We start from the raw sequence: 15,701 nt of genomic DNA, 5'->3' as shown, positions 1-15,701 counted from the left end.
ACCTCTGCCCTCAGTACTTTCCTTTCTGATCTGACAAGCAACCCCAGCTATCCATTCCTTATCTTCGTCTTCCCTTCATTGTCCCCATTTTCTATCCCTTTTATGAGGGTGACAGAAAAAATGTTTAGTTTTATGGATTAGCTCATAACGGTCACCTCTCTAGGAGTCACAACCTTTGCTCCACAATATGTCTTCTTATGACAGAAGGTAGTGACTTTTTAAAATTCCTCTAAGAGAATAATCTCTCTAACAGCTCCTTATGTGGTTTCAGCTTCTAATGCTCATATCCCCCTGACAAAATTAATTTGCTAATATCAGTTTGCCCAGGCTGTTTATTTACCTCTCTGTCTCAGACACATGCCTCACTTGGGGCAGGTTATGAGAATCCACGTTCGGTTGTTTGGTCACCTCTGGACTCAAAACTCCAGAGAGGAAGAAAGTCATCCTGAATCTTGATGGAGAAGTTTTGGTCACTTTGCTACAGGAAGGATGCTACTGAACTGGAAAGCATGCAGAAGAAATTTACAAGGATGTTGCCAGGACTTGAGGGACTGAGTTAGAGGAAGAGAGTTTGTACAAGCTTTTTTTTAATTTAGTGTATAGGAGAATGAGGGAGGACCTTATAGAGGTGTATAAGATCATGAAAGGCATGGATAGGGTGAATGCACTCAGTATTTTCCCAGGGTTGGGGAATCAAGGGCTAGAGAGAATCAGTTCAATGTTAGAGGGGAAAGAATAAATGGGAACCTGAGGGGCGACCTTTTTACATAGAGGGTGATATACATATGGAATGATCTGCCAGCTGAAGTGGTTGAGGCAGATACATTAACACCATTTAAACAACAAATACATGGATAGGAAAGTTCAGAAGGATATGGGCCAAGTGCAGATAAGTGGGGATTAGCATGGATGGATAGTTTGGTCTGCATTCTGCAGGACTCTATGACTCTAAGAGTAAATAATGGCAGCCCTTGTAGCTCCTCAATGCCAATCCATAAATCGATGAGATCCTTGAATGTAAGATTGCTCAGAGAGATCTGGGGGGGGCGGGGGTGGAGGGAGGCAACGTCAAATCAGATCAAGAAGCAAAATGTTTGCTGTTATACAAGATAAATGTCAGTGTCCATTCAAGTCTGGGTGAACGGGTGGAGAACTGTGACTCCTTAATTGTTACTGTCCCTACCCACCCCTTTGTTTCTCTCTGTCCTTTTCAATTGACCGACGGAATGTGCAGCATTTTAATGCGCTGCTCTCTCGCTCTTCTCATTCACTAACCAGCTCTCCACATCAGAGGGGGTTTTCACACTGTTTCCATGGTTACATTAGCCTATCTTCGAACCCTGCCACCCACTTACATCATTCAGTTATGTTGTAGGAAGATTCATTATTGTACAACCACGGGAAATGAGTCTTCCACTGATTTTTTTTCACAATCTCAACTCATTACACACACACACACACAATCATGGCAACTGGCCGGAACAAGATTCTTATATAAATAATGAAGCCACTCTCGTTAATCCCTGGAGCCCCATTTGTGCAGTCACTGGGGAATGGTCCTCCTCTGAGTAAATTGATAATCAAGTCATGCTGCACATGTCTCACAGCCGAGAGCGCCTGATCGCGATTCGCCTGTCAAGAGCTGCAACTGTAAACAGGACCACTCCGTGCTGGGGCCGCTCCGAGCTGGGGACACTCCGAGCTGGGGCCGCTCCGAGCTGGGGACACTCCAGACTTGGGGGGGGGGGGGGGGCAGAGATTGGCGCCGCTGTTGGACAAAAGCCGCCTGTTGCTCCACCTTCCGGAGCGCGGAGATTGGTTGTGCTGCCTCCGCGCTGTGGACGCCCGGGCTCTGACTCCGCGCTGGGGACGTTGTTTGCGAAGCAGCTCCGCGCTGGGGACGTTGTTTGCGAAGCAGCTCCGCGCTGGGGACGTTGTGCCTGTTTGTCTGTGTGTGCGCGCGTGTGTGAGAGTGAGCGGCAGCTCCGCGCTGGGGACGCGCTGGCAGCGAAGCAAATCCTCCTTTATCCGAAGCGGCGTTAAGGAGCGGGTAAGTGCAGAGACGGCGGGGAGAACGAGTCAAGCCCAGCTCGCCGATGCAAAAGGCAAAATGCAGCAATCCATCCTCACCATCCTGTGTTCGGGATTGTTGGGATGTGTTTTGGGAGCGTTTCCCAGCAGCTTGCAAATCGGTAAGGAGTTACTTTTGTGTCTGCATTTTCACACTTTCATTCATTCTTGCAAAGGAAAAAGTTGCTTTCATTTTTCCTATCAGCCAACTCCAAATTCTGCCCTGAATCTGCTGTGTTTTTGTCCTGATGTCATTTGGTTAGTGGATTGAAATTCCCTCTCAATTAATTCCCAATCCATCTCCTCTCTCTCTCTCTCTCTCTCTTCCATCCCTTCCCCCAGGTGCTCTCTTTCCTAAACAACAATCCCAGGAATATTCCGCTTTCCGTTTCGGATTATCGTTCTACAACACGGACACTTTGTACAAACTCATCACCCAGACGGAGAACGTGGACATTAGCAACAGTTTCGCCGTCACAAACGCCTGTGAGTAAGAAAGGCAGAAAATAAAACGGGGAATTGATCCCGGGACTGGATAGCGACGGGTCTTAAAGGAACGGGGAGATGTTGGGCGCTAGAGCAACAGTGTTTGCCCTCCCCTTTAATAAGGACAGCTTGCAATGGAGTGCTTTAGGGGTTCATTGACTGGTGAGGGTACGGACAGATACCGCTCTTAGGATAGTTACTGATTGTGATCTCGGATTCAAAACCATCTGCCAAGAAATATCTTTTTTGGTATTTTTGCAACAAAATCCAACGCGAATTTTCGGGTAATTATTGCTAGCAGACTGTTACTCAAGGTTGTTCATATTTGCTTTTAAGAAATTGCTGCACAATATCTATTGAAGTTGGTGTTGGGGAGTTGATCTTGTTTTATATTGCAGTTTGGATAGTCAGGGTGAAATGCCGCTGCAGTTTCTAATTTCTAGGTTTCCAATGTTGTCTGATCTCACTGAAATGGAGTCAGTGTGAGAGCATGCAAGAGAGCTGATCGTTTTAATACAGGGTTTAACACACCCAGGGTTGTGTAACTCACTGGTCTAATTTACACACTGGAGCTGTGTAACACAGGGAGCTTATTTGATCATCATTTGCTGTCCTTGTGTATGCTGTTGATATTCTTGGGGTAATCCAAGTGACCACTGTAGATAGCATTGTTGCAGTGTCTCTCCCAGTCTGCAGAGACAGTAACCCTGGGTTTTTCTCATTTAGAATTCATTGAAAATAAAGGTTTCCAATGTTAAGACTTTTGTACAAGTGTGGATCGTGGCAATCAGGGAGGACAGAACTGCTGAAAGACTGAGTTTGTTTTAACTCCACTGGGAACAATTTGCAGACAGCAACATGCAACAACTGGAGTCACCACCGAGTCAACCGTTTGCTTGCTGTCATTTTTACTGTTAATACAATATTAGGGTTCACGTGTATGCCACACCATGTTGTGAATGGAGATAGCGTGGATCTCAGTCTTCCCAGACTGGGAAATGAATTGAGACAAGTGAGATTGAAAGAGGGTGACATTTGTACCTGACTCTTACCCGAGCTCCAGTCTATACTGGGTGAAATTAAAACCTGAGTTTAATAGGTTTTTATTTTGATAAAATCTCTCTTGTCAGCTATCTGACGACTAGTAAGATCAAACAATTTGGAGCCATTCTACTCCGGCTCATTCTAATTTTATAAGTCCTTTAAAAAAATCTTTTTATCTTAATTGTTTGTTCTATTCCGATATTTACTTTGCTTCTTCTTTCCTGTCAAATATTTGTCTCTCCTATTCCAGCCCTGCTATATTGTGCTTCTGCTTGATTGTAGATCATTCATTTACTGAATACAATAGTCTGGGTCAGTTAATTAAGCCCTAAACAGCTCACCCTGTCCCCATTTTAGCAATAGGTTCCATACACCATCCACTAGATTTAGCTTAGATCCTCACTCTCCTCCACTACTGACTCACAGTTTCTGTTTCATTGACAGCCGTAAACAGAACTGCAGAATCTCTGAATTGTACATCACCAAGGTACTAACAGATACACACACTCAATGCAATATGCATGCACAGAAAACACGGAAAATGAAAAATACATTCAAATGCCTACACAGACCCTCCAGAAATGACACACACGCATGCCTGCGTCCACGCTCTTTAGTACAGACAATAAATAAATATATAATACACAAGCTTAATCCACTCAACACTGACACTATGACATAGGAGATGCAAGATATGATTCTCAGGTATGTGTAAACTGAGAATTGCATTGTGATCACTAGATCATTAAATGATCTGCCAGAGACTAACAAGGAGATTTGATAATTATTATTGACATTTTTTGCATTTCGTCAAGAATGACATTGTAAATCAGTTTGTTTTCTTAATTTACCAGAATACAGTTTTAAGTCTGACTTTTCCTTTTCAATAATACAAAGCTCAAAATATTTTCGTAATAAACCTGTTCAGAAATATTATTATACTCCTCTAGAGCAGGTGAGACCTGAACCCAGGCCTGCCTAGCCAGGGGGTATGTACACTATCACAACACCACAATAGTTCCATACTAGAAATCTTTGTGCTAAATAGCATAATTGAAGACTGGTGGCATCAGGCTTTCTGATATTCCCAAATGCAAAAAATTGGTGCATTTAGTTCTAGGCACCATTTTCCTGATATAGTGAGAAAGCCCCTCTTGAATGGCTTTGCATGATAAATCCTCATTTTCCCATGTGGTGATTAACCTGACAACACAATGTGCTGCGAACATCTGACATCTAGTGCACACTGAGATTGTTCATTGGATCCTGGGGATATCTGCGGTGAGTTTAAATATCCTGGGACATTATAGAGAGCCTACATAATAACAACACTGCTAACTCCTACTGTTTTCATTTTTATTCTGATCCAAGTCAGAGAATTTACCTTATGAGTTGGTCCCAGCTGTGGAGATAACAGTTTATGCACAATTGACTCCAATCGAGTTCTGATGGCTTTTATCTACGAACAGATTGTGAGCAATATTGTTATTACATTTCCTAACAAATGAGAACACTTCCTGGCTGCAGTAAGAAGAGAATTCCCTCGGCTGGGAATGAATTGGTGAATTGGTTCCTGCTATTGTAGTTACATGGTTGCACACACAATTAACAAACACTGTACACACATATATGCTGTATTCATAGAATTAATGGACATTGTAGTCACAGGGTTAATAAACATTGCATTGAAATGTTATTGGAATTTGCTCTCCTACCAACAACAGTACCTCCTTAGATACAGTTAAATCTTCACAAATCTGAAGCCATTGTTTTTGAACGTGGCTCCAAACCCCAACTTTAGCGACTGATTTTGTCCATCAAGGTGGCAATGATCTGAGAATAAAAGCAGGCTGTTTGCAATTGTGGCGTCACACCTGATCCAAGATAGGCGTCTGGCTACAAAATCTCACTCTTAACTATGACTGTGCATTCCCGTCTTTGTCACCCCTGCGTCTGTTTATCTCCTGCTGAAATTCCTGTTCATGGCTTTGCTGCTTCCAGACTTAACTATTCCACCGCACTGCCGGCTGACCTACCACATTCTATTCTCTGCAAACTTAAAGTAATTTAAAACAGTGCTGCCCGTGTCCTCACTGCAGTAAATCCCATTCACCCATTATCCTTATGCTCAATCACCCACACTACCTTCTGTTCAAATCATTCCTTAATTTTAAAAAATTCTCTTCCTTGTTTATAAATCCCTTCATGGCTTCATCATCCCCACCCCACACCTCCGCAATCTTCTCCAGGCACACAACTGAGAACCTCTGGTCACTTGCAAATCCCCGATTTTAATTGGTCTGCCATTGCAGGCTGTATCTTCAATTGCTTGGACCCTTGGCCCTGTAATTTCCTGCCTAAATGTCTCAGCCTCTATAGTGCATTTTCAGTTTAAAGGTGCAATTTAAAACCTATGGTCTTTGACACAAGGTTTGGTCACAGCTCCAAATACTGTCTTATTTAGCTCCATGTCTATTTTTGCTTTTTATGATCCTGTGAAGTAGCTTGGGATGGTCTATCATCGTGCTGTGTTGCTATGATTTGTGAGTTACAGGACATGGGAATCAAAGGGCAATTGAACATCAGATTCACAGGGTACTTGGGTGCTGTGCTCAGAGTATTATTGTACATTTAATTCACCAGATGTTTGGAAGTTATATTTCTAAGACTACTTTGTATTGTACTCACAGGATTATTGGACATTTTGAGTGTTACATTCACTGGATTATTGACATTCTGCTGACAAGTTATCCTTCTCACAGGTTTATTGAACATTGCAGACACAGTATTATTGAAATGCCTTCTCAGAGTTATTGCACAATTCTTAAAAAATGTTCATGGGATGTGGACATCATTGGCCAGGACAGCATTTATTATTTGCCCCTATTGCCTTAGAGACGGTGTGGTGAGCTGAGCGTTTGAACTGCCGGAGTGTAGGATCTAAGCTCAATGCTTTTGGAAGGGAGTTCCAGAATATTGGCCCAGCGACTGTGAAGGAATGATGATATATTTCCAAGTCAGGAAGGTGTGTGACTTGGAGGGGAATTTCAGGCATCTGTTGCCCTTGCCCTTCTGGGTGGCTGAGGTCATGGTTTTAGAAGGTGCTTTAAAACGGGCCTTACAGAATTGCTGCCGTGTATCTTGTAAATGGCGCACAATGTTGCTACTGTGCATCAGTAGTAGAAGGAGTGAATGTTCAGCATGTCAATACAGCAAGGTACTTGTCCTCGATGGTGTTGATGTACCTAATGAATAGGAGTAGGACTAGGCCTTTTGACCCCTGAAACCTGCTTCATCGTTCAATAGGATCATGACTGATCTGCTCCAGGCTTCAACTCCTCTACTGTGCCAGCTCCTTGATACTTCAAAAATCTATCTACTTGCTCTTTAAATGCTTTCAATGATCTAGCCTCCATAATTCTCTGAGCGAGAGAATTCCTGACATTCACAAGGAGAAGAAATTCCTTCACAGCTCAGTTGTAAATGAGTATCCCTATATTTTGTAATTATGTTCTCTATTTTGAGATTTACCCACTAACGGGAACATCTTCTCACCATCTAGCCTGTAAAGCTTCCTCTGAATATTTTCTATCAGTCTGCAAGTACATCCATTAACCCTCTGAATACACAGTAATTAAACCTGTACTCGCAGGTTTAATGGATGCTGTATTCACAGGAATGTTTGACATTATATTCAGAGAGTTAGTAGACATTGTACTCAGAGGGTTGATGGACATACTTGCAGAGTAATTGGATATTGTACTCACAGAGTTGTTGAAAATGGCATGTCTGTATCATTGGACATCACAGTCCTAGTGTTTTGGAAAATTGAGCTCACAGGAATCTTCCATATTCTACTCAGCATTATTTGAAATTGTTCACACAGAATAATTAGGTTCTGCATGCCCATGTCTGTCGAAGATTATGCTTACAGGGCTAGTGGGCACCATACACACAGGTTTAACAGGCTTATTGTTATCGTCATGTTGGCACTGTCCTCACAGGACTCTTGGACACCATACTCACGGGGTCGTCGGAGAATAAGTTCTTATTGGCACTGTACTCACAACACTTTAAGACTTTGTACACCCAATATAATTGAAGTCATAGGTTCATAGACTCCCTGCAGTTTAGAAAGAGGTTATCAAGACCACTCTTGGTGAGTATTCTGCTTTTTAATTAATGTTATGTATGATTGGACAAAGAATCCAGAGACCTGCACAAAAGCCATGGGATCACAAGTTAAAACACCACTATACACCAGCTGGTGTAATATACATGCAATTACTTAATTAATAATTAAAAAACTTGGAGTTGACAGCTTTTCCTGAAAATGGGGCCATGAAACTACTATTATTGATTGCCATAAAAACCCTTATGGTTCACATATATCCTTTAGGGAAGGAAAGTGGTCATCCTTATCCTCGCGTGATTCAACAGCAATGTGGTTGAATTTTAAGTGCCCCCTTAAAAATGATTGACCAACCCACTCAGTTGTACCAAACTGCTACAGAAAGATCAAAAAAGAGTAAAACTAAATGAACTACCTGGCATCCACCACGGCACCAAAAACAACTGTGGCACATCCAGCCCTGTCAACCCTACAAGTTCTCCTTACGACTATCTGGTGACTTGTGACAAATTTGGGAGAGCTGTCCCATAGATTGGTCAAGCAACAATCTGACATAGTCATACTCATGACAACCTGCCTCATAGTCAATGTCCCAGGCAGCACGGTCATTATTGGCAAAGGTAACCTATCCCACCAGCAGATTGGACTCAGTCTAAGTGGTAGCACATGATATTCAGTTAGAATGGAGTTTCCTGGGAGTCCTCAATCTGGACTCTGGTCTTTATGAAGTCTCATGGCATTGGTAACACATGGACAATCTTACAACTGATGAATATCTACTGCTCACCCACAGCTGATAAACCAATACTCCTCTGTTTGAACACTACTTGGAGGAAATAATGAAGTTAGCAGTTGCACAGAATGTAGTCTGGTGATGGTGTCTTCAATGGGCAGCATGAGGGGTAGCTTGGCTGAATAAGATGGCTAAATCCAGAAGGACATAGCTGCTAGACTGGGGTTTTGGCAGATGGTGAAAGATCCAAGAAGAGGGGAAATCCTACTTGATCTGGTCCTCACTTGTCTATCTGTCACAGATGCATCTGTTCATTATAATATTGGGAGGAGTGGTCACTATGTGGCCATTGTGAAATCAAAATCTCATATTCATATTAAAGGTAGCATCCATCATGTTGTGTAGTACTATGACCATATTAAATGGGACAGGTTCAGAACACCAGCAACTCAATATTGGATATCCGCACAGTTTTGTTGGCCATCAACAGCAGAAGAATTGTATTCCGTCTCAAGTTGTAACCTTGTTACCCAGCATGCCCCCACCCTACCTTGGTGATCAAACTAGACGATCAACTTTGGTTCAATGCAAAGTGTAAGAGGGAGTGCCAAGAGCAGCATGCCTCATAATAAAGTGTCAACCTGATGAAAACAGAAAAAAACTGTGTATACCAAACAGCAGAAGCCAATATATGATGGCCAGAGTCATAGAGTCATACAGAATTGAAACAGACCCTTCAGTCCAACCCATCCATGCTGACCAGGTATCCTAAATTAATCTAGACCCATTTGCCAGCATTTGGCCGACATTCCTCTAAACCCTTCCTGTTCACATACCCATCCAGATGCCTTTTATATGTTTAATTTCACCAGCCTTCGCCACTTCCTCTGGCAGCTTATTCCATATATGGACCACTCTCTGCGTGAAAAAGTTACCCCTTAGGTCCCTTTTAAATCTTTCTCCACTCACCTTAAATCTATGCCCTCTAATTTTGGGCTCCCCTACCATGGCGAAATAAAAACGTTGGTTATTTACTCTATCCATGCCACTCATGATGTTATATGCCCCTCTAAATGATCACCCCTCAGTCTCTGGCGCTCAGTCTATTCAGCCTCTCCATGTAGCTCAAACCCTCCAATCCTGGCAACATCCTTATAAATCTTTTCTGCACCCTTTAACATGTAATAATACCTTTCCTATAGCAGAAAGGCCAGAATTGAATGCAGTATTCCAAAAGTAACCTAACCAATGTCCTGTAGAGTCTCAACATGACATTCCAAGTCCTATAATGAGTACACTGACCAATAAATGTAAGTGTACTAAATGCCTGTTTCATTACTCTGTTTATCTGTGACTCCACCTTCAAGAAATTATGAAGCTGCACCCCAAGGTCTCTTTGTTTGGCCACACTCTGCAGGAGCTTACAATTAGTATATAAGACCTGCCTTAATTTGCCTTACCAAAATGCAACACTTCACATTTATCTAAATTAAACTCCACCTGCTACTCCTCGGCCCATCGGCTCATCTGATAATGGTCCCATTGTACTCTGCGATAACCTTCTTTGCTGTCCACTACACCACCAATTTTGGTGTCCTCTGAAAACTAACCATTCCTGCTGTATTCAAATCATAATTATTTATATAAATGACAAAAAGCAGTGGACCCAGCATCAATCATTGCAGCACACCACTGGTCACAGGCCTCCAGTCTAAAACAACCCTCCATCACCATCCTCTGTCTCCTACCTTCAAACCAATTTTATATCCAAATGGCTAGCTCTCCCTAGATTTCATGTAATCTAGTGTTGCTAACTAGTCTACCATTCAGAACCTTATCGAATGCCTTGCTGAACTCCGTGTAGGCAACATCCATGGTTCTGCCTTCATTAATTTTGTTTGTCATTTCTTCAACAAACTCAATCAAGTCAGTGAGATATGATTCCACGCACAAAGCCATATTGATTATTCCTAATCGGCCCTTGCCTTTCCAAATAAATGTAAATCCTGTCCCCCAGAACCCTCTCCAAACCACTTAGCCACCACTGACATCAGACTCACCGGTCTATAGTTCTCTGGTTTTTACTTACCAGTTTTCTTAAATAATGGCACCACATCAGCCAGCTTCCAATCTTCTGGTCCATGGCTATTAATGATACAAATGTCCCAGCAATCATTTCTCTAGCTTCCCACAAAGTTCGAGGGTATACCTGATCAGGTTCCAGGGACTTATCCCCCTTTACGCATTTTAAGACATCCAGCACTTCCTCCTCTGTAATATGGACCCTTTTCAAGATATCAATATTTATTTCTCCAAGTTTTGTAGCTTCCATATCCTTCTCCAAATACTGTTGCAAAATGCCTGTCTAGTATCTCATCCTTCTCTGTGATTCCATACATAAACAGCCTTGTTGATCTTTAAGAAGTCCTATCCTCTCTCTATTTACTCTTTTGCCGTTAATGTATTTGTAGAATCTCTTTGTATTCTTCTCAACCCTATGTTGACTCAGAAGAAAAGGATCAGATCAAAGATCTGCAGTTCTATTACATCCAATAATGAATGGCAGTGGACCAGTAACACTAGTGACGAGTGGGGTAGGCTGCACAAATATCATCCTCAATGATGGGAGCCCAAAAGAGAAGGCTGAGCATTTGAAACGGTCTTTAACCAGAAATGACAAGTGGATTATCCATCAAGGCCTCCTCCTGAGGTCCCCAGCATCACAATGTCAGTCTTCGGCCACTTAAATTCCATTCACATTCTGAAGGCATTAAATTCTACAAAGGCTATGGATCCTACAGAACTCCAGTAATAGCAGTGAAGACTGTGCTTCAAGATTAGCTGCACCTTTAGCCAAGCTATTCTAGCATAGCTATAAAACTGGCATCTAATCGATGATATGGAACATTGCTCAGAATAGATCCAGTTCCCTAAAAGCAGTACTATTCCAATCTGGCCAATTACAATGCTAAAGTCATCAGCAAATTGGTACAAGGTACTATCATCAACTGTGACACTCAGACAATAATAACCTGTTTCACTGACATTGTTAATTTTTTTATAGCCTTGATCAAAAGATAGTCAAGAATAGAAGAGGTGAGGTGAGAGCGAATGACCTTTTACAAACATGTAACAGAGTGTTGTAAACGTAGCCTGGGCAAAGTTGAGGCACATTTCTCCTCTGGTTGGAGTCATACCTGGCACAAAGGAAGGTGGTTGTGTTTGAATAAGGTCATTCATGTCAGTCCTAGAAGATTGCTACAGGACTCCCTCAGGTCTAGGGTAGTGTCCTAGGCCAGCATTTATTGTCCATCCTTAGTTGTCCTTAAGAAGGGGGTGGTGAGCTACGTTCTTGAACTACTGCAGTACATTTGGTACACCCACATGCCATTAAGTACGGAGTTGAAGGAACAGCAATATATTTCCATATCAGGATGGTGAATGGCTTGGTTTTCCTATGTGTCTGCTACCCTTGCCCTTCTAGATGGTAGTGGTTGTGGGTTTGAAAAGATCTATCTAAGGACCCCTGGTAAATGTCCACGGTACATCATGCAGATGATACACACAGCTGCTTCTGAGTTCTGGGAGTGGAGAGACGGGATTTTTTTTGGTGTGGTGCCAATCAAATGGCTGATTGACCGAAATGGTGCCAAGCTTCACCTCCAATGAATGAATAAAAAAAATTCCAAACATCTTCAGCAACTTCAATAATGACCTTTCCTCCATTATACGTCAATAATGTCCTTTGCTAATGATTGTACAGTGTTTAGTTATTGGCAACTTTCCAGATACCAAGGTGGTCGGTGTCCATGTACAGCAATATATGGCCAATATCCAAGGTTGGGATGCAAGCAACATTCAGACCATACAAGTACCAAGCAATGACCATCTCCATCGAGAACCCAACAATCACCCATTGACATTGTCATCACTGAATGTACCACTTTCAACATCCTGGATGTCAACATCGTTGACCAAAAAAATGATCTGGACCAATCAAATAAATATCTAGCAACTATAGCATGTCAGCTACTGAGAGTCCTGAGTTGAGTAATAACTCAACATCTGTCTGTCTAAGAAGGGCTACTTTCCAGAAGGTACATGTTGGAGTACTCTGTGCTTGCCCGGATGAACATCAATTCAGTAATGCTCAATAAACTTAATCCCATCCAGAACAAAGCAGCCAATTGATCAGTATCTCCATCCACCACCTTCAGCAGTCTCCCTCTTTACCACTGAAGTACAGTAGCAGCAATGTGTACCATCTACAAGGTGCATTACAGCAGATCACCAAGGCTTCTTTGACAGCACCTTCCAAATCCAGAAGGACAAGGGCAGTAGATGTATAGCAACAACCCCACCTGCAAGTTTATCCCCATGCCAAAATCCAGCCTAGCTTGGGAGGTTTATCTTTTTTTTCCACTCTTGCTGAATCAAAATCCCAGAATTCCTAATAGCACCAAGAATGTACCTACCTTGATGGTCTGCAGTGGTTCACCGAAATGGCTCATCATCACCTTTGCTTGGGCAATAAGCACTGGCCGTGCCAGCAGCACACGCACTCTCTGAAAGAGTAGAAAAAAAAATCAAATGTTAATGCTCATTGCAATCACTGGAGTTTTGGAAATTCTGTTCACAGGGTTATCAGATATTGTACTTACTGGATTATTGGAGATTACATTGAGAGATGAGACCTTTTGGAAATTCTACTCATTGACCTGTTGAGCATTGTACTCTGAGGGCATTGATCAGACAGTGCATTGTACAATCATTGATGTTAGACATTGTTCTTGCAGGATGATTGGACCTAAAGTTCATGATGTTACATGACCTTCTTTTACAAGTTTATTCAACATCGTAATTGCAATACAATTCATAGGGTCTTGGACATTGGATTCACAAGATTCTTCCATATTCAACTGAACCTTATTTGACATTTTACATATGGGTTGTTCAATTCTCTATTTATTGTGTAATTTGACATTGTGTTTATAAGGTTACAGGACATTGTACTTATCATTTTATGAGACAAACTAAAGAAGGGCAATTTTTTTTTAGAAAGCAGTCCTCTATTTGCAACCAATTCTGAATGTTATTTTATTAGTTCTGTCACATTACTAAGCATTGCAACTTTTTAGAAACCTTATTAAATTAATATTATGGATGTTCCTGTTCATTACTGATACTTATGTTGATTGCTCAAATAATTATTCAGTAAATTTGGCAAATATTACTGGGATTCTTGACAATTCTAATCAGTGCTCAATATCCACATGTTACAAAACCCATCAAAAATTCTGAGTTTTGTGCAGTGTATTACTCCCGAGTTTCCTGGCAAGCCCAAATCCCTCAACTAATAAAATAATTTATTTAAGAAAACTATTTGCTCATTGTGGAATTAGTATTTGTGGGAGCTTGCTGTGTTTAAATGCACAGCCAGGTTTCCTACATTGTGATAGTGATTATTCTTCTAAGGTTATTTGTTGGCTGAAATGTCTGGTGTGTTATCTGGAGGATGTTCAAGGTGCTCTGTAAGTGCATTTATAATCTTCCCTCTTTTTCTTTCTTTCTCTTTAGTTGTGTTCTAGAATGTGGTGTTGAAGGGGTGGTGGAAAGAGTTTCTGTATTTACTTCTAAATGGATAAGTACTTGAAGGAAAGTATTTGCATAGAAACAGCAGAGGGGAATGGGGGAAATGTATAGCTTTTATGATCCCTTGTTTCTCTTATCCTCTCTTTCCATCTCATTTTTTCCTTCTTTCTTAATTGAATAATAATCGAATTATAATTATAATGAATGGTAATTGACCATTAGCTTTATGTGGCTTATTAAAAATGAGCATATACCATGATCCTAATAGATTTTGAGATGCAGAGTCGTTTGTGCCTGTATTGCTCACCAGACAGAAATGAGCTGCTTCTGTTAACCACAAAGCCTCCTTTATTTCTGCCTGCTGAGTGGCTAGTTTTATACTGCATTTCCGAGTGCCCATTCCTTAATAATTTTTAAAAGATTCAGGATTTTGATTTTATAATTTAAAGTATTAATAAAATTAGGCAGCAGTCTATTCCTCCTACTCCCTCTGTGTTCCACCCCTGCTGACTTTCCCTTCTGGGAACCCTGTTCAATCTAGACTCGCCTCATCATCTCCCGCTCTAACTCTATCTTGCCCTGGGACCCGGTGGGACTTAGCCTTTGTGGTTCTCTCCTCCTCCTACATTCTTTTCCAACTCCTACAATTTAAATAACGTAGACACTTTGATTCACCCACCTGATACGCTCTCATTGAATTTGTTTTCTCCCTTGGTCATTCCAATCACTGCAACTTTTCCCATTTTGAAAGTAATGAGCTGATGAACTGCCAAACCGTGATTATATTTTGGAGTGAATGCAGATGTGCCCGTGTGTTACAGCTGGTGCTCTGTTGGAATGCCTCTCGGAGTAATCTGTTTGCGAGAATACGGAATACAGGAACAGTGTGAAGCTTTCTAAAGTACTTGGAGTGTAGCCTTACTGTATTGATCCAGAAATGTGTTATTGTGTCTTCTAGCTAAAACCACAAAAGAAAGTGAGATAGCCTGGCAGGAGGAGATATTGTCCATCTCTTTGACTTCTAGTCCATCTGTCTACTGCTCTTCCTGTCTGTCTACTCTTCTCTTTATCCATCTTTCTACCTTTTTAATGACGTCTCTGATGTTCTAACCTGCCGTGTGGCTATCATATTGTCTGCTTTTCTCATCTGTGGATCTGTCTCCTTAGCTTGATAGCTGCTTGTCTTCATATCGGCCGTTTTTGGTTTGATCTGAATACACAAATAGATACAAAGGAAGGAGCTGGTATTCATATCACACCTTTGGGAAATCTCAAAATGTACCACTGCCAATTAAATAATCTTAAATTGAGTACTGCTGAAAAAAACCTACACTTTGTCGAAGTTTTACATCTTGCAGTCGCCAGGATGATTTGCAAGAAATAACAAGGTGAAAGGAAAACAACATTTGTAGCATGTGAGAGGAGAGTGCTGATTAGTTTCCAAGTAGATTCTGGTGAAGGCATTGCTGTGTTGTCTCCTCGGTGATTCTTACAAATTGTCCAGGTTTGAACAAGATGAAAAACTTTGACAAAATCTGTTTTCTTTTTGCAATACAATTTTGCATCACCAAAAGACAATTTGTGTTTTTAAATTGTACTCGGCAAACATAGTTATTAATGTTTTCATAGCAACATCGCTCAATG

At 41.4% G+C, this 15,701-nt stretch overlaps 1 protein-coding gene across 1 annotated transcript in view; it reads left to right on the top strand.

The window, feature by feature from the left end:
* Positions 1-2,110: 2,110 nt before the first annotated feature.
* Positions 2,111-15,701, top strand: part of LOC132823277 (glutamate receptor 1-like) — a 204,792-nt gene continuing 191,201 nt past the window's right edge. The window contains exons 1-2 of the mRNA XM_060836930.1: positions 2,111-2,192; positions 2,413-2,556. Of these exons, the coding sequence (XP_060692913.1) occupies positions 2,111-2,192; positions 2,413-2,556 (226 nt within the window). The remainder of the gene's footprint in view (positions 2,193-2,412; positions 2,557-15,701) is intronic.

Source organism: Hemiscyllium ocellatum, chromosome 16 (assembly GCF_020745735.1).
Source record: "Hemiscyllium ocellatum isolate sHemOce1 chromosome 16, sHemOce1.pat.X.cur, whole genome shotgun sequence".
Lineage (NCBI taxonomy): Eukaryota > Metazoa > Chordata > Chondrichthyes > Orectolobiformes > Hemiscylliidae > Hemiscyllium > Hemiscyllium ocellatum.
Note: the sequence above shows the minus strand (reverse complement) of the source record. Positions and strands in the feature narration are given on the sequence as shown.